The 18,817-nt window shown below is 39.4% G+C and overlaps 1 protein-coding gene across 1 annotated transcript; it reads right to left on the bottom strand.

Moving 5' to 3' along the window:
• Positions 1–320: 320 nt before the first annotated feature.
• Positions 321–10,843, bottom strand: zdhhc15b (zinc finger DHHC-type palmitoyltransferase 15b). Its single transcript, XM_066649095.1, has 12 exons — positions 10,649–10,843; positions 10,151–10,177; positions 9,881–9,975; positions 8,994–9,114; positions 8,610–8,679; positions 8,374–8,406; positions 6,105–6,225; positions 5,799–5,931; positions 4,232–4,358; positions 2,469–2,581; positions 1,854–1,927; positions 321–1,753 (listed from the first exon to the last, which is right to left on the bottom strand). Exons 1-11 carry the CDS (start codon positions 10,764–10,766, stop codon positions 1,878–1,880), a joined length of 1,008 nt encoding a protein of 335 aa, XP_066505192.1. The 5' UTR covers positions 10,767–10,843; the 3' UTR covers positions 321–1,753; positions 1,854–1,877.
• Between the last annotated feature and the right edge of the window lie 7,974 nt (positions 10,844–18,817).

Below are 18,817 nucleotides of genomic sequence, written 5' to 3'. Positions count from 1 at the left end.
CATCTTTGAATGGGAGTTGTTGAATGTTCATCATATGCAGCACTTAGAATGTTCATAAACAATGCCTGTACTGTTTTGAAAATATATGTCATTATGTACTTGGATTGTACTTGCAGTGGCCAAGCACATGAATACATTTTTGAAAACAAACAAACAAAAAAGGGTACATGTAACCGCCTCAAAAACAAGACTGGAAAGCATACATACAGGCATTTGACATGGAGTGTAAAAAAGTTTTACATTACATAAATACAGGCACAAAAAAGGTTTAAGGGCAAAAAGAAACTTAAGCTGATATGCAACACAGTCCACGGTATCCATGTATTAATCCCATTCTGTCTGAATGTAACCAAGCAACTGAGCAGTATCGTTTGTGTCTGAACTGGCATAACAGTGCAAGATAATCTCTTTATTTAGAAGAACAAAGGTCAGGTTCAGGGAACGCGCTGTATCTAGCTGTGGATTTGACAAAATCCTGGAGTCCAGCCACACGATTTCCTAAACCATGAAGGGCTACAGTGGGAGAAACACTGAACTAGCCTTTACTGTAGAAATGCTGGTACCATATTTGCATCTCCTAAAACAGGGGTCACCAGTCTTAGTCACAAAAAGCTGGTGTGACTGCAGGTTTTCATTCCAATCAAACAGACCAGTGTGAGAGTAAGTGTTATATGCTATAAGTTGTCCTGACACCGAATTAGTCTAAATATTAGTATCATTGCATTAAACATTTTAATAACAATTACCAGTAATGTAATATTACTAAACAAAATATCATGACTTGCCACGACTGAATATGCCATTTTATATAAACATTATGTACAGTATTCCACTAAGGTTTTGCTGTCAAAAGGAAAATGCTTTTTCTAAACCTGCATCCACACCAGCCCTTAGCAGTAGCCCCTAATGTACAGTATCTTTGTGGAAAATGGCAGCAAGGTATGATACATTTATTTGTAAATTACTGTAATACACATGATAAATAAAAAAATAATAATCATAAAATCTCATGATTTACGATCAGTTAACTCCCCCACACCAAAGGAACAATTGACAACACATTCCATTTACATTTAGACATACATGTAATGAAAATACTTATTACATTGTAATAAAAAGACAATATCAATTTTAACATTTACAAAAAAAAAACTATAGGTTACGGCTGCACCACAGTGATTTTACAGAAAAGCAGTCGCAGTCTTTGATAAATCTTTAAGGCTTAGAGAAACAACATCATGCTTGTAGTTGAACACTTATGTGCTGTGAATTAATGGACAGCATTTGCTTTTGCAGTGTGGGACGGGAAGTGTGTATTAGTGGAAGTGTCTGACGTTGAAATGGACGCAACTTCCACTTTTGTTCTTTCAAGTGGACGCTGTATATATGCTGTGATGCTGGTGGCCACTGACAGTGTAGTAAGCTGAGAGGTGATAGGATTTGAGATTCAAGCCCAGTAAAACTTGATTATCTTGTGAGGAAAAACCATGCCCAAGTGAACAGAAAGAGTCAGTAATTGCCTTTGGTATTTCTCAATACCAAATTCTTGTGGATTGTATTAAATTCTGAATGATAAATAATAATAAAAAAAAAAAATAAAAAATAAAAAAAAACTGTGGTCCATCCAGATATTTGGCACTCCATGGAATCTGGAATCTTCCAGCATTTGGAATGCAGTCTCCACATCCAAGGTTTGGTACGTCTCTTAAATTATGATTTAAGTTCATGCTTGAAGCAACTTAAAAGTGCTCCTCTAGTAAACATAAGACAAAAAAAAGTAACAAATATTTGTATAGCATTGATGTACCTCTTTTAAAAGCACCAAGACTCTAGAATCAAGAATCTATATTTACCAAGAAATGAAGCTTGTCCATTAATTATGATTCTATATCAATGGTGATTGAAGGATCGTGTTCCACTTCACCTTCTGAAAAGAATGAATGTTAAGAGAACATGATCATCAACCCAACACCTTCTAAACACTCACCATTCATATGATCACGAAGAAAAAGACCTGATAACAGTGCTGTTATTACACCCAAGCTGCCTAAAAATTCTGCAAGAAATATTATAAATGCACATCCTTTGCTCTATGCCCTGTGAAGGACTGGCGCCCCCTCCAGGGTGTGTTCCCGCCTTGCGCCCAATGATTCCAGGTAGGCTCTGGACCCACCACAACCCTGAACTGGATAAGCGCTTGCAGATAATGAATGAATGAATCCTTTGCTCTACACCATACACAACATGTAAGTATATTATAATGCCACTAACGGATGTCCAACCTTTAGGACAAAATTACATACATCAGCCAATGCAGTGGCATAATGGCAGATGGAGCTTGACAAGCTCCTATAATTCAACTTCTTACTAGTTACATCAGGATAAGCCCATGTATTTGTGCTACTTTTTAATTCTGGATGCATGAGGCACAGGCTGTCATTCCTCAGCCTCTATGAAGTCCCACTCACCTGTGCTATCCTCGTCTGATCCATAATCCTCCCCCCATCTCCCATCATTGGCCAATAAGGGGTTCCGAGATTCACACATGGTCCTTAGAGGGAAATAGTGGCCATCGCCTTGACTATATAACACAAAAAAAGGTTGTGTACATACTTCAGATGCTCTTAGATTCAGGTCAAATGTGAATGTGGATTGATACAGTTGAGAGCCATATGTAATAAAACTAACCTGTGTGAAACATTAATTTTCCAAACTAAGACATAAAAATGGGCTGGCACTCTGTCCAAAGCATGTCCCTGCCCTTTGCCCAGTGAAGTGGTCACAAATAATGCATGCATAAAACTTTGTGTGCCCATTGCCAATTGCTCCCAAATATCATGATCATTATTCATTCTACTGATCAGCCACACCATTAAAGGCTAAGCACCACTTAATGGACCTCCATGAATATTTCACATTATTTTGGTTACTGACATAAGTATGAACAATAAGAGTGGACGACTATTGACTGACCAATGTTTACAGAGAAGGTTATCGACCAATAACGGTAGCTCTACAGTCAGACCGTCCAATCAGAAGATTTTAGGCTACTTCACCACGCCCCCTTCTCACTCAAGTGAACAAAACAGTAGGGTGATGGCAGGACTAGTTTGTGAATGAAACGCTTCTCGAAATTCTATGTAAGCTCTAGAAAAACAAAATCCCGGACGTTTGTGAAATTCCGGCCGGACGTTTTTTTTAAGTCTAAAAGAGGACATGTCCGGGTAAAAGAGGACGTCAGGTCACCCTACTATTATGACAGTATCTAGCTAGCTAAATAATCAACATTATTCATAACAATAGCCGAGCAATAAGCTAAACTCAAATGTAGAGGTACCGTTATTCTTGTAAATGTGATCGAAGTCGAGCTTGAATTCATCCGACACTATAAACCTCCGTAATGCAGCTACGTAGCCGAGTATAATCTGAGCCACCGAGTTTAGCAAGTCAAGCTAACGTTAACTAACACCAACTAAAACAGGCGAAGTAAGTGTCCTTACCCTGTTTACCTCCATGTTACAGAGGCTCTTGAACACCTTTCGTTGGTGTCCTTACATGCCCATATTGTTGGAAAAGCGCCAGTGAAATGAGCTACAGATAACGGAGTGAGCGGATGGTCCTTTCCAAAGTGCGCGTTTAAAGTTGACAAATTTAATCCATTTTCTGGATATTTTGGGGTCCTTGGGCCATTTGTGCACAGATGTCCCACTGTACATTGAATTATTGCAGCCAAAAACAGTCATTTTAGTCATTTTGCATTAAATTAAGTGCTTCTTAACTTCTAGAGTTGTTGTCCACCGTCTACGTCACAGGCAAGACGCCTATTCGAGTTTCCAAACACCGTTGGGGGGGGACCAACGGTCTTTTAAACCTTATTCCTTGAATTAGTAAGAAATAACATATTTTCTGACTATCATTAAACACAATTTAGGAACTCAAATTCAACTGTATTTATTTATTTGACACTTTCATATAGCTGGTGCTTAGCCTTTAAAACCTTTGACAGGTGAAATGAACAACAATGATAATCGGTTTACATTGACACCTATAAAAGGATTGGATAGATTACGCAGCAAGTGAACAGTCAATTCTTGAATTTTATGTGATGTCTAGGTGACAGGGCAAGAGCATCTGCAAAAGGGTAGATCTTGTGTGGTATGCAGTGGTTATTACACACTAAAAGTGGTCCAAAGGAGGGCACACTGAAACTGGCAAGGTCTGCTTTACTTACCTGGTAAAGACTGGGAAAAACCAAAGTCTTTTTTCTTCTCCAAAGACCTGCAGAAGATTTCTGTGGAAGCCAACATTAAAGCCATTCCGGTCAGGACCATTCTGGAACACTGGTGCAGAGAAAGCCTCTGGAAAGAACATGAGTAGGAAATGCCAAGTTAAAAATATAATAAAATAAATAAATATGTGAGATCCAAATCTGACACCATGAGCTGTCATTTAAATTTTTAAGCAGCTATTCATCTTTTTCTGCCCTATAAGCTACTTCAGACCATCATGTAGCCATTGTCACAGGTGTTTCTGGCTTTTTTCAAAAACGGGAAAGCCCAAAATACCTACCCCTGTCATTGGAAAGACTGGAGAAGGTTTTTTTGTTTTTTTTGAAGCTTCATATCAATGTCTTTGTTTACATATTTTTATGTGATTGTGTTTTAGAGAAAATTTGGAGGGCAGGATTAATAAATGCAGAAATGGAAAAAGGAGCGCTAAGTTTTGTTCATAATATATAACACCAGCATCAGTGTTTTTCCTTGTTCATTTTATTTAAAAAAAAAAAAATACTGGATGATCTATCACCAAAGAACAAAGGAGACCAAGAACATTTTGTTGATTTTAAGAATTACTTATTTATTCAGTGTAACAGCTTAAAGCATGCAAAAATTTAAGGAGGCAGTGTGCAGCTATATGGAGTTTAATAAATACATTAACGCCACAAAATGTCTCCGCCCTACTTCCCTTCACAATATTTCAGGCAAAGACCCACACTCATGCAAAATAATTCAGCAGTCCTCCTCTCTCTGTAAGATATAACACGTGTGTAAATTGTCGAGTTCCAAGCCGTATTGCTGAACTTGTGAATTAACCAATGCCGAGCTGAGGCTCGCCAAACACAGCCCCAGAAACACACACAAATGGAGCGTGTTCCTGTCTCTATCCAGTTCACGCTGAATAGAGATGCATGAATACCGATACTAGTATCAGGTATTTGCCCGATACAGTGTTCATTGTACTCTTAATCGCAACCAAGGCTCCGATACCAACATCTGATACCTTGTGCTTGGTGCACGTTGCTGCGCTAATGAGCAGACAACTCAAAATATCGGCAATCTGGAATTAGTTCACAATTTGTGATGGCAACCCAAGCAAAGCGGACTGCAATGAGTATGGCGCACTGTCTTGACTGTCCTTGAACAAGGAGGGTTTTTCTTTACTTAAAGTGTATTTTCTTCCGGGAAATGTTTTCCCATTTGCGAGAGCACAGTTCATTGCTCAAGTTGTTTTGTCCCTCAAATGAAATTATATTCTGCTCGCAAATTTTGAATGGGATCTGATAGATCAGGCTGCTGCTCTTAAATTAACACTGCCAATACATAGACACTCCAAACTATGATCATATAATGGAAATTGTCTTCCCAAAGATGCACACTGCATATCAAGAGCTTGTTCCATGTAATGTTACTATTTTATAGATAGATACTTTATTGATCCTAGAAGGAAACTCTAGTTATTGGTGGTGCAATTTGGGAAATTGATAAATAAAACATACACAAATTAAAAATGTGTCTTACCCAATGTAGACCTGTTCTTAGCCACCAGCCAGCAGTGGTAGCCAAAGAGGAACATGAGACTGACAAAGAACATGAGAGCCACAAACAGCAGGAACAGGACATGGAACTTGGCATGGCTATTGGGAAGATCCCCCTAATAAATAAACAAACAAATAAATACAATTGCTGAAAACTGAATAAACACTCATTCTGTCTGTTTTAAATGACATTTAGCAGAAGACTTTACGTGCATTTTAATTATAAATGGCCATCAGAAGAAAGTGTCAGTATTTTATTCTAGGAAGGATACTAAATAATCAAACTCACCACCCAGAACTGGAGAAAATACTGGAACACTGTTGCTGAAATGAAAATGCAGTAGAGCATAGAGTAAGACAGAAAAAGCAGGAAGTACTTGTAGTTTGAGAATCCAACACAGTTGTTCACCCTGAAACAGAGCAACATGCAAATTTAGTTCAAACAGTTTTTCAAAAATCAGTTTATATCACCATACATTCATCATGGCAAGTGATTTACAGCATCTTTGTTCAGATTTAAATTTACAATTACTGATTGGAGACATTTATTTCAGCCTTAATTCATTACATCAGACATTCAGAGGGTCAGAGGGTGTTTTTTTTTTAAACAATCAGAGGAATTTCAGATATTGATGCTCTTGTGATTATGTTTAAAAGGGCCTACATTTACAACCAGTGACCCTTTTTTCTGCATTTGATACAACAGAAACTGCCAAGAGCTTAGACAAATAATTTGTGGACTTACACAAGTCTGATTTCTACTTGGGAGCAATTTCAAAACAAATAAAAGTACTATTAGCAGCTTTACAAAACCTGTATTCAAATATAAAATGTCTGATAAAACAAACAGTACATCATTCAGGAAGGAGACATAAATTAAGTCCAAGAGCCAGGGGCGTAGCACAAAATTCTGGGCCGTATGCAGTGCCCATGGGCCCCCCCCCCCCAATTGCCCAGCAGAATGAACACTATGTTAAATGCACCAATTTAAAAAGCCCGGATAAGGCTGACTAAAACATTTTGTGCAAAGGTGAGGGTGCCTGTCCTCAGACACTGTATGTTGGCTAGGACACAGTTTAGTCCATGAATCAACCGATTTATTTACCAAAATCATTACATTTACATAAGTTAGCAACATATATTGTAATCTACTTGGGGCTCTGGTAATTCAGTCCCAATTTTCATCCCACTATGACACCCCTGTCTAGGACTGAATGAATTTAAGATTCAAATTAAACCAAGACAACAAAGGAACTTATGAAGGGCAGGAGATAAAGTACCAACATGTCCACCATTAATGGGGGTGTACTCGGCAAACTGGGAAAATCCACTAACTGCATGAAAGTGAAAACAAACTGAAAAAACTACAAAATGAAAACAGTTTGAGTTACAAATGAATTTCTGTGGCAATTCATAAAAGTTTTTTTCTCAAACCTACCTAAAACCTAAAATAGATGGCAAATTGAAAAATTAATTATTTAGAAATCATTTAAAAATTGTTTAGGAACAGAAGCAACAGGTCTTGGCATCAGCCAGAAAGCTTAACATTTTTCCTGTTCCCATGAGCAGGGAATTAATCTTTCACCTGGACATATGTATACTTTTAGTTTCCACCGTACATGGAAGCCTCTCTAAATGACTAGAAAACGTTTCTCCTCATTATACAATTTTACATTAAATGGAGAGCAACTAACTACAAAGCCCATTTAAAAAAAAATGTAAAAAAGCAATGATTTTCAAATTTCCTATAGACATTTTTTACAACGCTACAATAAATTAATCAGCTCATTAAAGCTGGACTGGGAAAGAGGAAAGGTGTCCTTTGGTCCAACTAATCAAAATTTGAAATTGTTTTTGGAAACCATGAATGACACTTTTTAAAGCCTAAAAAGAAGAGGGACCATCATACTTGTTCATAGTTCATCAAAAGCCAGCATCCGTGATAATATGCGAGTGCATTTGTGAACATGGGAGATGGGAGATTTTCACATCCGTGAAGGCACCATTAATGATGAATGGTATATACATTTTTTGAAGCAAAATGTTGCCACCCAACATTTTTTTTCACATTCTGCATTGATTACAAACAGCATTGTCCCATAGTAAAAGTTGCTAAACAAGTTCAGGCTAAATTAAACATTAAAAATACTATAACAAACTCCTTGAGCGGTTGAGCAGCTGAAACCCTATCAAAACTCAAATCAAGCAAGAATAGAAAACAGTTTCACTTCTAAAAACTACAGCAACTGGTCGTCTTAGTTTCCAAACCTTTGCAGAGTGTTGTTAAAGGAGTAGTAGAACACAGTAGTGAAGATGCCCCTGTTCCAAATTGTTTTAATATGTTGCTGATATCAAATTAAAAATGGGTAAATGTTTTCGAAAAGCAAAAACATTTAAACATTTAACATGTGAAATGTTGATTTTGAACCATTTCCAACTAAATACAGGGCTAAAATTATTTGGATACCATTGTATTCCATTTTTATTTACATTTTGCAAATGTCCCAAATTTTCTAAAATCTGGGTTTGTACAACTTAAATAAACAACATCCACTCACCATGGACAATGATGATCCATTTTCAAAACGCATCTACAAAAAGAAAGGTGCAGAAGTAATTAAACTGGACAGAATCTTGATATCTTCGATGATAAGGTCAAGTTCCTGCTTCACAACACCTTCTAATTATAGCAGGAGTCTCAAGTACAGAGATCCTCTTTCTACAGCAACTGAGAACAAATGGTATGAGGGAGATAGAGCAAATAGGAGATGGTTGGGGTAAGGAGGAAACTTACGTTTCACAGACAGAACAGTGGTGACAGCGGTCAGGTTTTATCAGTTGACAGCGGTCACAAAACCTGATAGCTAGACACACATACAGAAGAGTCATCTGGCTGCATTTCAATTCAGTGACACACTTCAGCATCCATTTACTTCCTTTTAATGCTTTAATGGCACTAGACATGCAAGAGCGTGGTAATTCAGCAAGGCAATTAGACTCCTACATACAACTAGACATAAAATATTGCCTGTACAACAGGGTTTCATAGGAGAATGCATAAATAAACAAAGGGCACAGCTATAACAAATACTGCAGGACTCAATGATTGTTCTTGCTTTCAACAATGAAATCAAATACATTTCCAATAAATAAAACCAAGGTATCCAAAACGATTCACCTCCTGACTGAGCCCGTGTGAAAACTGGGAGCTTCTTAGCGATGTCAATCAAGATCTGCTTCTGTACATCTGGCCTCTCTTCCATCTCATATCTCTCTTTGTCATTATAGGAAAGGTGGAACTGCAGACAAATGATACAACAGAGCTGGAAAATTAACTGTTTTTTTTTCTAAGTAGTAGTAAATGTGAGTAATTAAGTTTTTCCCAGATATTCTCCTTGGCCAAATGGATTTGTCACATCAACAGCACACTTGATTTAACATAATGAAGCATTTGTTAACCTGGGCATTGGATGATAACCACAAATAATACCACAAGGAGTGATTTGGAAAGGGTTAAACCACACATTCACACACAGAATATAACTACTTAATGTAATAATATTATTTAATTTAGTCTAGTATTAGGGTTTTTGTGCAAATAAATTCTTACTGCTGAGATAGATGTACATTTCATTTTCCCAAGTACTTATGACTGCACACTACTGTATGTTTAAAAAACCCACAATCGCAATTTTTATACTAACATTATTAGGTGGCAAATAAAGATTATATCCAACAAGTTCTTATATTATTTAGACAAATATTAATAACTTAAAAATATATGTACTTTGTAATCCACAAAGAACTGGCAGTCTGGCATACACTGCATTTAGCATTTAAATACAACAAACAGCACGTGGCCAAAAAGCTGACTTTTTATTTATTTATTTTAAGAAATGAAAGGCTGTTTAAAATCACTCACAAGTTTTCATCAAAACGATTCCAATTAGATATTTTTACCACATCTTGTCAGTCCTAGCACCATAAATGACTGTTATCTTTCCAAAATAAGAAATTGCTTAAACCCAATACAGCCAGTCTATCAAATACCTTCACAGCACAAACCTTTTTGGCTGGTGTTGAGGGTGGAGTAAATATGGCCTTCCAGTAGGTCCAGCAGAACATCACAAAACACACATGGAACACCAAAATGTAGGTCACTGCAAAGAAACACTATGTCACTTTTCCCACGAAAACAAGAGGGACACAACACAACGGTGAATTTGATCTGAGAGGAACCCGTATCAAACATTACATGAGCGCATTGTGGCATCAGAACAAATCAAAGATCAGACTGACATGTACTGATAGGGAGAATGGGGAACAAAAACTTACATTTCTCCAATGTGCTGTCGATAGTAACTGCGGCATAAACAAACAGTAACAGTCACTTACGCTTGTCAAACAGTTACATATTATCGTTATTAAGACAATGTGAAAGCATGACAACAACAACAACAACAGAAGCTCTGTTTAAATATTCTCTTTCCTATTTTCCGTTCCACCTTAAACAGTTCAGCTATTACGTGCTGGCCATAGTCTGTAGTCTCGAGCGCTAGAATGGAACAGCTGCACCTTTTAAGGTGGAACGGATGATTCGAAAAAACAGCCAATCATTTCAAGTAAAGCTAGTCTAAAACACAACACAACGATAAACGTCGGTAGATTACTATGAATATTGAATCAAACTTGTTTTAATCTCATAGTATTTTCAATGACAATAACCGAGAGCAAAAAAAAAAAAGACAAAAGCACTTCCTTCTGGAGGAGTCGGTTTTACATCACAGAGAACGATTAGCAAACAAAGCTAACGCCAGCTTTCCCCGTACTCACAGAAACACAGTTCAAACACATAGGCGTAGTACGACCACAGCACCACAGAGGCAATGATAGCCACGGGTATCCACGAAAAAATCCTCTGACAGCATCGCAGTCCCCTCGAAATGGCCATATTTAACCCACTGCCACATTCATGTTCTCCGGCATCCACTAACCGTCCTCCCACCTCTGTCAGGAGCCGATCTGCGCTCGAGTTATCAGGACTGAGACTGCGGGGGACAGCCTCATCACGTCACGTTTAGAGCTGAATAGGAACTTATTGATTACATTCATTTCTGTCTTTGATATTCCTTCATAAAAAAAAATTAAGACTTGACATCGATAATATTGGCCTTATTAAGTGGTTCCCATGACATTCCCATTTATTAATTAACATTAATTGACATTAATAAGTCACTCCCCTTATTAAGAAGAGATATGTCATTATTACACCATAGAATTTGCACATAATGGCAGTAAATAAGCACACGGCATTTTTGTTTATTTTTATACTAGTATAAAAAGCTGTAAAACATGAATATGGTTTAAATTAGAATTTTAGCAATATCATTAGCACAAGTCAAGAGTTAACGTTCTGTGCATGTACGAAAAACCTGTTTGAAAAACGGTACTCCAGCCCAGAATGCCTGTTTCTTGTTTTTGTGGTTTGCCTACTTGGACTCTACATTGACTTGCCCGGCCTCTGGCGGCTAGGTAGGTGAACTACAAAAACACAGACGGACTCTTTTACTTTTACTCTTCTTATAAATGAGGAGCATGAAAGTGATTGTCTAGTACTGTCCCTGCTGAAAAACACCTTCAGGCTGTAACATGCTCTGCTTGAGTAACATCTTATTTTATACCATTAAATATGTCTTAAATTCGCCTATGAAATGCACGAAGGGAAATAATGGTAAAATAAATAGGAACTATTTTAATCAGATGATATGTAACTCTTTGGGGAAATCTCTGCAGCTTGTTTGTCCTCACACTATACAGTATATAAGAAAATCTTAAGCGTTTTCAATTGTTAAATATCAACAGTGAATAAATATAAATCAATAATATATGGAAAGGCTAATCTATTATTTTTTAAAGCAAAAAAGAAAAAACAGAATCATAAAATAAACTGGGAGCCAGGGAATGCCAATGCCAATACTTGTGTAATGTCATCAGTTTGACTGAGCCTTTAAATGTGTGTATAGGTAAGCGTGTACGTGTAAACCTGAATTTGACAGTATACAAACAAAAAATCAGATTATGATGAATTATTTATCGATACTGAATATTTCCTGTGAGAATTGAGGTTCATATAAGATTTGATTACTTTTCCATCTCTGTCATCTACTGTGTGATTATTTGTTATTAATATTTGTTATTTTAGTTCTTTATGTGACTGTGGTTAAATTATTCCCTCTCAGGTTCTTTGTGCTGTACACAAGTCAGCCACTAGGTGTCAATACAACACTTCTTTAATCTGAAGCCATTCGGTCCACAGTTACCAAAAAATATTCACCGGCCTTAGACTGCTACACTTCAAAAATGTTCAGTGCGAAAGTCTCCTGTTTTAAATGAGCCAAAACATTAACACCACCTGCTCTAAATGCTGTTTAGGTCTAGGACATTTATCAAACTGACATCGGTATGTGGACACGAACTCATGGTTGCCCAGCAGAACTGTGCCCAAAGAGTCACACACCCTTCAGCTGCTTGTTTCTTCCCACATTATGTCAAGGTGCTATCATTTCTCCCAGTATACACCCACATGTTATGATTTATCATCTTCTTTTTGCTTAATCCAAATCAGGGCCATGCCTGGAGAAATTAAAATATGACTCATCAGACTAGGCAAACTTCTATCATTGCTCCAAGCTCCAGTTTCAATACTTTCAAGCCATTGTAGCTCATTTTGACATTGGACGGTGTTTACACACAGTTTTTTGACACATTCATCTCATAACCATCATTAAAACGTTGTGTACTTTTTGCCACAGTAGCTCTTCAGTTCTGACCAGACAGTAGAGCCTTTATTGACCTCTTGTCAGTGAGCTTTGGGCACCCAACCTCTTGTCACTGATTGGTCTCTCTATAGGGCACTGTTAATTGGCAGCACCTCTCACACCTTTTTATTTATTTGCCAGACCTTTTGATATGCCACCGATATAGATAATCCAAATTATTTCTACCATATATGAGTGTTTTTAATGTTTGGTTCATTGGTCAAGATGTATATATAATTTGCAAGACACAAATTTGTCTGGGGCCACACTATACATAGTAATTTTTACAAAATAATTGTTATAAAGCTGTTATAATAAACATTCTTTATCTGTAACAGCTTATCCAGTTCAGGGTCGCGGGGGGTCCAGAGCTTACCTGGAATCACTGGGCACAAGGCAGGAATACACCCTGGAGGGGGCGCCAGTCCTTCACAGGGCAACACAGACATTCACACCTACGGACAATTTTGAGTCACCAATCCACCTACCAACGTGTGTTTTTGGACTGTGGGAGGAAACCGGAGCACCCGGAGGAAACCCACGCGGACACAGAGAGAACACACCAACTCCTCAAAGACAGTCACCCGGAGCAGGAATCGAACCCACAACCTCGAGGTCCCTGGAGCTGTGTGACTGCGACACTACCTGCTGCACCACCGTGCCGCCCTATAATCCATCCATCCATTATCTGTAACCGCTTATCCAATTTAGGGTCACGGGGGGTCCAGAGCCTACCTGGAATCATCGGGCGCAAGGCGGGAATACACCCTGGAGGGGACGCCAGTCCTTCACAGGGCAACACAGACACACACACATTCACTCACACACTCACACCTACGGACACTTTCGAGTCGCCAATCCACCTGCAACGTGTGTTTTTGGAGTGTGGGAGGAAACCGGAGCACCCGGAGGAAACCCACGCGGACACGGGGAGAACACACCAACTCCTCACAGTCACCCGGAGCGGGAATCGAACCCACAACCTCCAGGCCCCTGGAGCTGTGTGACTGCGACACTACCTGCTGCGCCACCGTGCCGCCCCGCCCTATAATAAACAATTTAAAATAAAATGAGCAACTGTATATAGATAAATTATATAATAATTTAGAATGTATATAATATAAATGAGAGAAATTTTAATATGTTTCTTTTCAACAACAAAATGAGTACTGAGTGTGGGAGTGTTCCCAATGGTGGATTACTTTACAGATTCTTAAAAAGTATTTGAAAGTTGTGACATGGTAATAACAAGTTAGATTCAATCCTGCAGCAAGGTTTGTGTCATATTTTAAACTTATGGTTTGTCCATATATTTGATGGTATAGCATATTACATGTTATCCCACAAGTTCCCCATAATGCTTGGGACGGGGGACAGTGGCCTTCGGCTTTCTGGAGGAAGGCGAATTCATTCATCAGCGCATCAGCTGCCATGCCACTACTACAGAGTGTTTGCTACTATCATAATAGTAACAAGGCCTTAATCAAAACATTTACCCAGGGAAGCGTAACACAAACAGCTCACAAGGGCAGGCCCAGGCAGATCAAGCAGACAGCAGAAGAGAGAGAGGACAGCAAGAAGGGAGATAGAGAGTGAGAAAGAGAGAAAATAGAAAGAGATAAAGAAAGAGGGAGGGAAGAGGGACAAAGTTTTGGGAAGGGGGGGGGGGGGGCTCCTCTAAGGGAATTTCATGCATCTGGGTAAGTAAAGGAAAAGAGACCTAGGGGCTGACAGAACACTTCAGAAAGGAATGTGTTACCTAGTGAAAAGCACAGCGATAAGCTCCTTTACAGCCTCTCTGCCAATGCCAAACAGCTTATTCTGCCATTGCCTCATTTGGTGTTTGGTGGACTGGATGATTGATGTTTGAAGAAAAACAGACATATTGGCAATTTAACAATTTATTCATTTAAAAAACAGGAGCCTCAGTAGCATGTGGAATAACCACACACACAGCCACAACAGCCTGGCACCTCCTCCTCATGCTGGTCACCAGCCTGGTCACACCCTGCTGTGGGATAGCATCCCATTCTTCAACCAGCATTTGTCACAAGTCAGCCAACATGGTTGTGTTGGTCACTCTGTCACGAACAGCACGCTCAACCCACAAGTGTTCAGTGGGGTTGAGGTCAGGAGGTGGCAGGCCATTCCATCCTCTCCACTCCCAAATTCTGGAGGTAGTCTCTGATAAAACCCGCTCTGTGGGGGCAAGCGTTGTCATATTGGAGGATAGAGTTTAGTCTCAGACTGTGGAGATATGGGATTGCCACTGGTTGCAGAATTTCATCTCGATATCTCTCTGCACTGATTGCCTCCAATGATGACAAGTCTCGTTTTTTTCCAGTGAGGGAGATGCCGCCCCACACCATCACACAAAATACATTGTTTGGCATTGGCAGAGAAGATCTGGCAAATTGTTCATGGGCACAACCCACACACTCAGCTCTACTGCTCATCCCACAAATGCATGTTCCTTACAAATGTGGCACCATTGAAAAGGGAAATTTACAGGCTTTCCAATGGCATTAGATGTATTGCCAAGAAGCATTGTTACAACAAAGATCCACCAAGCAAAAATGTCCTTACTTTTTTATGTTAAGTTTATATATTCTGATTTGAGAACTATAAGGACTACCTTTGGTTCAGAACTGTGACAGGAACAACACCAAGGCATTAAACTGTGTAATAATAAAACAAAATATCATATACATTTCAAATGATAATTTATAGTTATAGCACAATTCATGATTACATTAACAATACACATTTCTCACATACACATAACTGCTGAGATAGAGCAACTGTTTAGTCTTCCTCTTTCCCAGTCTTACTTTCTCTAGGCCACATCACTTGTTGCACATGCTCTAAACTTCATTCATTTGTTCATTCATTATCTGTAAGCGCTTATCCAGTTCAGGGTTGCGGTGGGTCCAGAGCCTACCTGGAATCATTGGGTGCAAGGCGGGAATACACCCTGGAGGGGGCGCCCAGGGCAACACAGACACACACACACACATTCACTCACACCTACGGACACTTTTGAGTCGCCAATCCACCTACCAACATGTGTTTTTGGACCGTGGGAGGAAACTGGAGCACCCAGAGGAAACCCACTCAGACACAGAGAGAACAGACCAACTCCTCACAGACAGTCACCCGGAGCGGGAATCGAACCCACAACCTCCAGGTCCCTGGAGCTGTGTGACTGCAATGCTACCTGCTGCACCACACTTCCAAACACCAAAATAAACACTTTACATGGGTGGCCACTGACATATCAAATATCCATCAGTGACTGGTACTTTTGAATTTTAGAAGTATAGCACAACTCCGTATTATAAATCCTAAGAACATCCATCTTATATGATGATGATGATGATCACCATCACACACACACACACACACACACACTAGGCACACAGGGCACGCGGGCTTGGAATTGAAAGATTGCCTATTCTGAACGATCCACAGCTCAAGTGGCAATGAGAATCATACCTAACCCTTTAAAATGTTCCCTGTGTGCTAAGCCCACTGCTCCAGATGTGTGTGTTCACTGCCCTAATCAGTAGTGTGAGTTTGTGTGTTGGAGTTCCATGGATAGGTTAAATGTTGAGGTCAAATTTTATTTTACAGTGACCATAAAGCATAATTTTACATTTGACACTATTCACATGACACTCTACTGTGGGCAAACAGGACAATAAATCACTTGAATCAATAGAGAGAGAGAGAGAGAGAAATAGACAAAGAAAGAAAGAAAGAACAGAATAATGAACTAGGTAACAAACAGAAAGCATATCTGAAGGAGACTGAAACAGGAGCAAAGACAAAGAAGAACAGAGGAAGAAGGCACACTGAGAAAGACAGAAAGCAAAAAGGGACAGAAATATGGAGTGATACAATACAAAGCAGTGGCAGAGAGTACGAGAGACAGAGAAAAAGGAATGAATAGTTAGAAAGAGTGTGAGAGAGACAGAAAGTGAGAGAGAGAGATAAATGATGAAGAGAAACATTCCCCGTGTTTGGTGTCATGTGAGAGTGTGAATTAGTGCGTCTCTGCGCATATGAATGAAGAAGTGAGTGTGTGTGAGTGCATGAGAGTGGGAATTACCGGGCCGGCAAGTGTGTGTATGTGTGTGTGTAGTTTTAATTACATTCCCAGACTCCTCTCTGCCGTCTGCTCGAACGCCTCTCTTTCTCTCGACTCGGTTCCCTGGCAGTGGATCAGCTCTATGACTGGTGTTTTTTGAATCACCCTGAAAACTGAGAATAGAGTTTGATAGCATTCCCATTTCATTCCCTGCATGCTTAAGTGTCTGGACAGAGAATTCATCATCTGCACTGCGCTTTTTTGAAGTCAAGATGGAATACATATTGGAAACTCTGTATTCATCAAGGTCCCCGGTCACTGCTTTGTGCAGGTGATCAAAGTATTTCTCGTATATTTGCCTTACACTTAAAGCCTCTGAAGTTTCCCAGTCGCAAACTGTATTTCCACATGAATATGTTAATCACACAACTGACCTATGCTTCAAAAACAAAGCCATGACCAAACGGCTGTGAAGAGTTCAACACTGGAGGTCATTCTCTGTAGACATGATGTCAAATGACTGGCAAAACAAATATTGTACAATTATCATAAATACTTTCTCACAAATCATAAACACATAAAAGTGAGTGCTTTGTAAAACACTGCAGTTTCAACAGAGGAATCCTAAATTATAGTTCTATAATTACTAACTGTAGTACAATTAGTGTCTGTTGCTCCACACACTTTGTAATCCACTTTCACCCTTTCCTTCAATGGCCAGGACCCCCCGCAGGACCACCTCAGAGCAAGTGTTATTCGGCTGGTGGTCATTCTTAGCACCACATTGACACTGATGTGGTGGTGGTGTCTTAGTGTGTGTTGCATTTGTATGAACGGATCAGACACAGCAGTGCTGTTGGAGTTTTTAAACACAGTCCCAACTCACTGTTCGCTCTGTCAGACACAGCTACCTCATTGGTCCACCAGACAGTAGCTCATCTGTCGCTACACAGTTTGAATTTGTCATCCTCTAGTCCTTTGTCAGTGGTCACAGAATGCTGTCCACTATTCTCAATTCAGCAGTGACACTGAGGGATTTAAAAGCTCTAGCAGCACTGCTGTGTCTGTCCCACTCATACCAGCACAAGACATACTACCATGCCACCACTAGGTCAGTGTCACTGCTGGTTAGTTTCTTGTGGATAGCACACAAATTGAGCCTTTGAGTTTCCACAGAAGGCTTATTTTATTATCTTTCCATCCTTTAGATGAGTTTTAATCCAGGTGTATACCATCAGCTGCAAAATATGAGGAGCTGTGCTAACAGATAACAGGCCTCATCCAGTTTGCAGACTAAGCAAAAAATATGATAATATTTCTATCATTTGGAATTGCCATATTATGATTATCTCCAAGTGTTTGCATGTGTTGTTATCTGTTATCTTTTACACTAATGACCTTTGGCAGATCTAATTGGAAACAGGGACATAAGGGAATAAATCATGGTTTTGTGGCAACTTAGCTAACTTTGCAATCTAAAAGGAAACAGTCCCATCAACTGTCCTTCTGGAAATCTGTTGCTTCCATGACACATTTAGACAGAAGCAGTGGTAAATGGGTAAAGGTTGTACAGGGTGGGAAAGGAGGGTGGAGGGGTGGGTTAAAAAAAAATAAAACTAGGGCTCTGTTCTTCTGCACCCTGTCTCTGCTCATATTCACACTCAACAGCAGAATAAACAACGACAGGGCGGGGAGAAATTACAGACACCTCATCCAGCATGTGTGAAAATAAATCTGCTGCATGGGTGGAGTGTGTCTTCAACAATCATGGAAAGTTCAAATAGCCGTGCCACGATGCGAGGCGAGTGCACACAATAATAAAGGCAGTCAAATGAGCAGAGGTTGCGTGTACTTCTTGGTATTTCGGTGAATTACTGGAAATGCCTCTGAACATGGGGACTGCTCTCACTGCCTACAGCTAATAAAAGTCCCAGCAGCATCTCAGACAGGTGTATGTAATTAGCAGAATGTCCTGCTATAATAAGTGTCAATTTTGGCATCATCTGCTAGGGGGAGTGCTTTGTGTAAAGGACAGGGCACAAAGTGGGTTTAGCATTCCCAGAAATAATTATATTTGTCTAATTACAAACTAGG

This window comes from Hoplias malabaricus, chromosome 17 (genome assembly GCF_029633855.1).
Source record: "Hoplias malabaricus isolate fHopMal1 chromosome 17, fHopMal1.hap1, whole genome shotgun sequence".
Taxonomy (NCBI): domain Eukaryota; kingdom Metazoa; phylum Chordata; class Actinopteri; order Characiformes; family Erythrinidae; genus Hoplias; species Hoplias malabaricus.
This window is presented reverse-complemented; position numbering and strand designations above follow the sequence as displayed.

Coding starts and splice junctions, on each gene's coding strand:
- zdhhc15b (XM_066649095.1), bottom strand. CDS start 10,766: ATGGCCATTTCGAGGGGACTGCGATGCTGTCAGAGGATTTTTTCGTGG. Junction 10,178..10,648: donor TGTGTTTGAACTGTGTTTCT/GTGAGTACGGGG, acceptor TTTATGCCGCAG/TTACTATCGACAGCACATTG. Junction 8,407..8,609: donor CACTGTTCTGTCTGTGAAAC/GTAAGTTTCCTC, acceptor TTCTTTTTGTAG/ATGCGTTTTGAAAATGGATC.